The sequence below is a fragment of the Colobus angolensis genome, unplaced genomic scaffold (genome assembly GCF_000951035.1).
Source record: "Colobus angolensis palliatus isolate OR3802 unplaced genomic scaffold, Cang.pa_1.0 Scaffold45, whole genome shotgun sequence".
NCBI lineage: Eukaryota > Metazoa > Chordata > Mammalia > Primates > Cercopithecidae > Colobus > Colobus angolensis.
Window position 1 is genome coordinate 67036 of NW_012117932.1, and position 6908 is coordinate 73943.

At 38.4% G+C, this 6908-nt stretch overlaps 1 protein-coding gene and 1 long non-coding RNA gene across 2 annotated transcripts in view; one reads left to right on the top strand and one right to left on the bottom strand.

The window, feature by feature from the left end:
- Positions 1-4466, bottom strand: part of LOC105523035 — a 15030-nt gene extending 10564 nt beyond the window's left edge. The window contains exon 1 of the long non-coding RNA XR_001003519.1: positions 4110-4466. This is a non-coding gene — a long non-coding RNA (uncharacterized LOC105523035). The remainder of the gene's footprint in view (positions 1-4109) is intronic.
- Positions 1-5076, top strand: part of RNF103 (ring finger protein 103) — a 20268-nt gene extending 15192 nt beyond the window's left edge. The window contains exon 4 of the mRNA XM_011957770.1: positions 3055-5076. Coding sequence (XP_011813160.1) covers positions 3055-4630 — 1576 coding nt within the window. The 3' untranslated portion in view covers positions 4631-5076. The remainder of the gene's footprint in view (positions 1-3054) is intronic.
- Positions 5077-6908: the final 1832 nt, after the last annotated feature.

The following is a 6908-nucleotide window of genomic DNA, read 5'->3' on the forward strand; positions in this document are numbered from 1 at the left end:
AGTCTCACTGTATTGCCCAGGCTGGACTGCAGTGGCACAATTTCAGCTCACTGCAACCTCAGCCTACTGGGTTCAGGCGATTCTCATGTCTCAGCCTCCCAAGTAGCTGGGATTACAGGTGCACGCCACCATGCCCAGCGAGTTTTTGTATAGTGGAGACAGGGTTTCACCATGTTGACCAGACTGGTCTCAAACTGCTGGCCTCAAGTGATCCACCTGCCCTGGCCTCCCAAAGTGCTGGGATTACAGGTGTAAGTCACCGAGCCTAGCTCTTTTTAAATATAGCATACCACATCAGCAACTGGAAGACCAAAACTCACAAGCCATGTTTCCTATCATTTTCAGTCTTAAAATTATCTAAGAGATCTTAAAAGGTCTCTAAGAGAACTCAAAACGTTTAGTTTAAAAACTAGAGGATATTTTCATGGTATTGTCATTGAATTTATTCAGATTGTAAAAAATAAATTTGAATTGGCAATAAAAGTTTTTATACTGATGTAAGGTAATACAACATTATGCTATCTGGAATGATAAAATTCTTACTTAGCTCTGAACTGAAAAGAAAGCACATAATATGTTTGTTTTCTTATATGAAGAAATGTCTGCACTTAGAACTTGTTCATTTTACAAAGTAAGTTTTCTGTCAGAAAGACTGTCATTTAATTTATGACACAAATCAGAGGCCACAGTAGGAAGATAAAATGGATGGCCAAGAGTTGAAATGTGTCATCACAAATATCATGTGCAATGAAAACGTTAAAGATACTTGAAGATATTTAAGATATAAATAAGACAATTGTCCATATGCATTTGACTTGTTACTTTTTTGGGATACGGTAAAAATAGAATTCATGTCAATCCATGAATTATTATTTTGCATTGAGTAGAAGATATTTATTTTGTAGGAATATATACTTTTCAGACCATTTCAGTTAAAACAGTAATGATATTAATGGAATCTGTCTTATTAAGGAAGTGAATCAACTCAACAAGAAGCTAAGAGTCACGGTCTGTGATTTTGTGTCACCTAGACAGTTTTCCAGAATCATCACTAACCTTGTCTTAAAACACAGCATCTTGTCATCATTTATCTTAAACTATATCACAAAATCCCTGAGATAAAATTAGTCATATTATCATTATAAAGCCATATGCTACCTACGTCAAGACTCTTCTCTCTTCATCTGATTATATGATGTGTAATATGCTTATTTAATAAAACATAATCCATGCTAAGTAAAGCATAATATCTATGAGTTTTACATCAATATTCTGAGTAGCAAAATGAGAAGTCAGATATTTATTACTATGCATATACAAATCTGTAACAAATAAAACATATCCATGTGGTAGATTGTCTTTTTTTACAATTTTATTGAGGTAAATTTTACTTAAAAATTTCACATGGTAGGTTTTGGGGGAAAAAAATACTTTCTAAAAACGAAAGATTAACTCTTCTGTGTGGTACATGAAAAAAGAAACTAAAACGAGCTAAAACTAAAAACAAAAGGCAGCCTGGGCAACATAATGAGGCCCATCTCTACAAAAAATTATTTTAAAACTTAGCCTGGCATGGTGGCGTGCATATATGGTCCTAGCTACTCAAGGAGGCTGAGTCAGGAGAATTGCTTGAGCCCAGGAATTCAAGACTACAATGAACTGTGATTGCATCAGTGCACTCCAGCCTAGGTGACAGGGAAAGACCCTGTCTCTTAAATAAAATAACTAAAAATTTAAAAATAAAAAACAAAAGGAAAATATGTTCACTTACAGTCTCTTTACTGGGATACAACAGCTGTTTTCATTTTTCTTTTCTTTTTTTTTTTTTTTTTTTGAGACAAAGTCTTGCTCTGTCGCCCAGGCTGGAGTGTGCCAGTGGCGTGATCTCAGCTCACTGCAACCTCTGCCTCCCAAGTTCAAGCAGTTCTTCTGCCTCAGCCTCCCAAGTAGCTGGGATTACAGGCGCGCATTGCCATGCCAGCTAATTTTTGTATTTTCAGTAGAGATGGGGTTTCACCATGTTGGCCAGGATGGTCTCAATCTCCTGACCTTGGCCTTACAAAGTGCTGGGATTACAGGTGTGAGCCACTGCGCCCAGCCTGTTTTCATTTTTTAATATTTCTTTTCTCTCATTACCTAGTTTTCTAAGGGGAGATGGATGTCACAAGTCTCCTAGCAAGAACCTGTCAATAGACAGGTTTCCAAAAGGAAGACAGTCCTGACCCTACTAGATAAATGTAAACGAATGATTGAATTTTACTTAAATTCTTCTGAATATACTCTGCTGTAAAATGGGGATCATTCTTGAAGTGAACCTCTTAATCTAAATACTTCCTGTTTTTGTTTCCTCTTGTTAAATACTCCATGATCTTCATTGAAGAAAGAAGAGAATACAAACATATATGGGGCTTGCAGTTGCTCTTTTCTTGGTTGGCTTTTGTGCAGATTACTTTGTAGCAGTCAGGCATTGTGGTAGTTGTTAATTAAATGAGTCAGCATGACTGCTACCCTCAAGGAGCTTGTACCAAACCAATGACTCAGCCTTAGGATAATCTGTTTTCTTCTCTTTTCTCCACCCATCTGGATTTTAACCATCCTTCAAGACCTAGTTCAATTCCTGAACCATTCATGAAATCTGCACCATCCCAAACTTTGAACTTCTTTTGCATTATTTAGCAACAGAATATATAAAGTTTTATCTCTGTTTTGTCTCCTTAATAGGATTTTAAATTCCTTCTGAGCATGAATTATTCTTATCTTCTGGATCTTAGCACATAACGCAGTTGTAGGTACATAAGAGATGCTGAAGTAATTGCTGATTCCTTTGAATCAGGCTTTTCAAGATACACTTTATTAAAAAAAAAAAGAAACATAGAAATACAAAACAAACTAGAAAAACAGAGCTTGCTTTTCACAGCTGCCAAGTAGTGGTACTACTTTTTGATTATTTGGAGATTATTTGGTTTTGGGAACAGGTGCTAAAGAAATTTATCAGGGAAGATAAATTGATTGCATTACAGCCTAGCTGCTTACTTACAGTTTTCTCTCTCATAGATATTGCAGGAGAAGAGGCTGGGTCCGATCCACACTCATTATGTCTGTTCCACAAACAAGTACTTCAAAAGGGAAAGTCATGCTTAAGGAATACAGTGGACGCAAGATTGAAGTAGAGCACATTTTTAAATGGATAACTGCTCATGCAGCTTCTCGGATCAAAACCATTTATAATGCTGAACATTTGAAAGAAGAATGGAATAAAAGTGATCAGTATTGGTTAAAAATATACCTATTTGCAAACCTTGACCAGCCCCCAGCTTTCTTCTCTGCACTAAGTATAAAGTTTACTGGAAGAGTTGAGTTTATTTTTGTTAATGTAGAAAATTGGGACAACAAGAGTTACATGACAGATATTGGCATATATAATATGCCATCATACATACTTAGAACTCCTGAAGGAATTTACAGATATGGAAACCACACAGGCGAATTTATATCCCTTCAGGCCATGGATTCGTTTTTGCGCTCATTACAACCTGAGGTAAATGATCTGTTTGTTTTGAGCTTGGTTCTAGTTAATCTTATGGCTTGGATGGACTTATTTATTACACAAGGAGCTACCATCAAGCGATTTGTGGTTCTCATAAGCACTTTAGGGACATACAATTCTCTATTAATTATTTCCTGGCTACCTGTGTTGGGCTTTTTACAGCTACCTTACTTAGATAGCTTTTATGAATATAGCTTAAAATTGTTGAGATATTCCAATACAACCACACTGGCTTCATGGGTAAGGGCAGACTGGATGTTTTACTCTTCACACCCAGCCCTGTTTCTCAGTACATACCTTGGACATGGTTTACTAATTGATTACTTTGAGAAGAAGAGAAGGCGCAACAACAACAATGATGAAGTCAATGCCAATAACTTAGAATGGCTATCAAGTCTGTGGGACTGGTACACCAGCTACCTCTTCCACCCGATTGCTTCTTTTCAGAACTTTCCTGTAGAATCTGATTGGGACGAAGACCCTGACTTATTCTTAGAGCGCTTAGCTTTTCCTGACCTTTGGCTTCACCCTCTGATACCAACTGATTATATTAAAAACTTACCAATGTGGCGATTTAAATGTCTTGGAGTCCAGTCTGAAGAGGAAGGGTCAGAGGGGTCTCAAGATACTGAAAATGACTCCGAAAGTGAGAACACAGACACTTTGAGCAGTGAGAAGGAAGTATTTGAAGATAAGCAAAGCGTACTTCACAATTCTCCAGGAAGAACAAGTCACTGTGATGCTGAGGCTTGTTCATGTGCCAATAAATATTGTCAGACCAGCCCATATGAAAGGAAGGGAAGGTCATATGGATCATATAATGCTAATGAAGATATGGAACCTGATTGGTTAACTTGGCCTGCTGATATGCTGCACTGTACTGAATGTGTTGTTTGCCTAGAGAATTTTGAAAATGGATGTTTGCTAATGGGGTTGCCTTGTGGTCATGTGTTTCATCAGAATTGCATTGTGATGTGGTTGGCTGGGGGCCGACATTGTTGCCCTGTTTGCCGGTGGCCTTCTTATAAAAAAAAGCAGCCATATGCACAACACCAGCCCTTGTCAAATGATGTCCCATCTTAACCATGTGCAATTTGTCCTTTATAAGCTTTGAGTATCTTACAGCTTGCCTTTTTAATGTTAGTCACAATGTTTTTGTGGTTTGAAGTTGTTTAATGTTAGTGCAGTGACAGGAAATACACATTATGCTAATGTTGATGGCAGAATTTATTTGGTTGCCTTGTGTGTTAATTGAATGCATACTTAATTGTAAAATTTTTTATTTACAACATTGGAAATTCAGAAGTTAATGTTTTTTGTAAGCACAAAAGAAGTATGATAGAAATTTATCCTAGCAAGACTTTACAAGATAGGATCAAATTCTAATGGAATTGAGCCAGTTTCTTATCCTAAATGTTTCCTCCCTTTTTACAATCTCTGTCCAACACCCCTTGGTTAAATAATGTATGCTGTGAGACGTGAAATTAAAACAGACCTATGAAATAAATTATTTTAAAACCAGAAGATTACAGATTTTCCAATGTTAAATTTTTTTTGATAAGGTGGCTGAATGATATAGGTGTTTTGCTGGTTTGTTAATTTCACAGGTAGATCAAACATGATTCTTGACTCATGTTGGGGAGGAAGAAAAAATGTTGCTGGCACTTGCTGGAAGTGACAGTTCACCTTTTAGCTTGGTTAGCTTTGATGGGAAAGAATTTCATGGTGGGCTTTTGAAAAAGTACTAAATAATTTATTAGTACTTAGCACATTCATCTAAATAAAATCAACTGTAGCATATTAGCCATACATAAATTATGTTTTTTCTGACTTCTACTTTTGAAAGTTTTTAAAGCTACAGAAAGCTATAAACATAGTACAGTGAACATCCATTTCTTTTTATCTAATTTCACCAAGTGTTCATATTTTGTTGTATTTGTTTTATCTCCTATCTCTTATGTGTATATTTCTTTTTTTTTTTTTTTTTGAGATGGAGTCTCACTCTGTCGCCCAGGCTGGAGTGCAGTGACACGATCTCGGCTCACTGCAAGCTCCGCCTCCTGGGTTCACGGTAGTAGCTGGGACTACAGGCGCCTGCCACCATGCCCAGCTAATTTTTTTTATTTTCAGTAGAGACAGGTTTTCACCATGTTAGCCAGGACGGTCTCGATCTCCCGACCTCGTGATCCGCCCGCCTAGGCCTCCCAGGTGCTGGAATAACAGGCATGAGCCACCGCGCCTGGACACTGATCCTTTAGAAAATAAATTTCAGTCATCATGATGACTGAGCCCTAAATATATCACCACATATCTAAGAACAAGGACATTCTTTTATGTAACCACTATACCATTATGACACTCAAGAAATTTAACATTGACTGAAAAATAGCTAATGTATATAAAAATCGATACTCCCCAATCGCTCCTAAAATATCCTTTATATCTAAATGTTTTTGTTTTATTTTTATTGTGAACTCAGACATAGTTGATACATTAGGTTTAGTCTCCTCCTTTACATCCTTTCCTCTACAGTAATTCCCCCTGCCCCCACCTTTTTCTTTTTCTTTTTTTTTTTTTTAAGACAGTTTCACTCTTGTTGCCGAGGCGGGAGTGCAGTGGCACCATCTCAGCTCACCGCAACCTCCGCCTCCCGGATTCAAGCGATTCGCCTGCCTCAGCCTCCCGAGTAGCTGGGATAACAGGCACCCGCCACCACAGCAGCTAATGTTTGTACTTTTAGTAGAGACTGAGTTTCTCCATGTTGGCCAGGCTGGTCTCAAACTCTCCACCTCAGGTGATCTGCCCGCCTTGGCTCCCAAAGTGCTGGGATTACAGGTATGAGCCATGGCGCTTGGTCACTGCCCCCCTTTTAAAAAAGTAGACTTCTTTGATTTCTCCTGGTGTTCTGTTTTATTTTTATTTTTTTATTATTTTTTCTTTTTTTGAGACAGAGTCTCTCTCTGTCGCCCAGGCTGGAGTGCAGTGGCAAGATCTCAGCTCACTGCAACCTCTGCCTCCCTGGTTCAGGTGATTCTCCTGCCTCAGCTTCCCGAGTAGCTGGGATTACAGACATGCACTGCCATGGCATGATCTCAGCTCACTGCAACCTCCGCCTCCCTGGTTCAGGCGATTCTTGTGCCTCAGCCTCCTGAGTAGCTGGGACTACAGACGTGCACCACCATGCCTGGCTAATTTTTGTATTTTTGGTAGAGACGGGGTTTTGCCATGTAGGCCAGGCTTGTCTCGAACTCCCAGCCTCATGTGATCTGCCTACCTCGGCCTCCCAAAGTGATGGGATTACAGGCATGTGCCACCACGCCTGGCCAATTTATATTTTATTTTATTTATTTTATTTTATTTT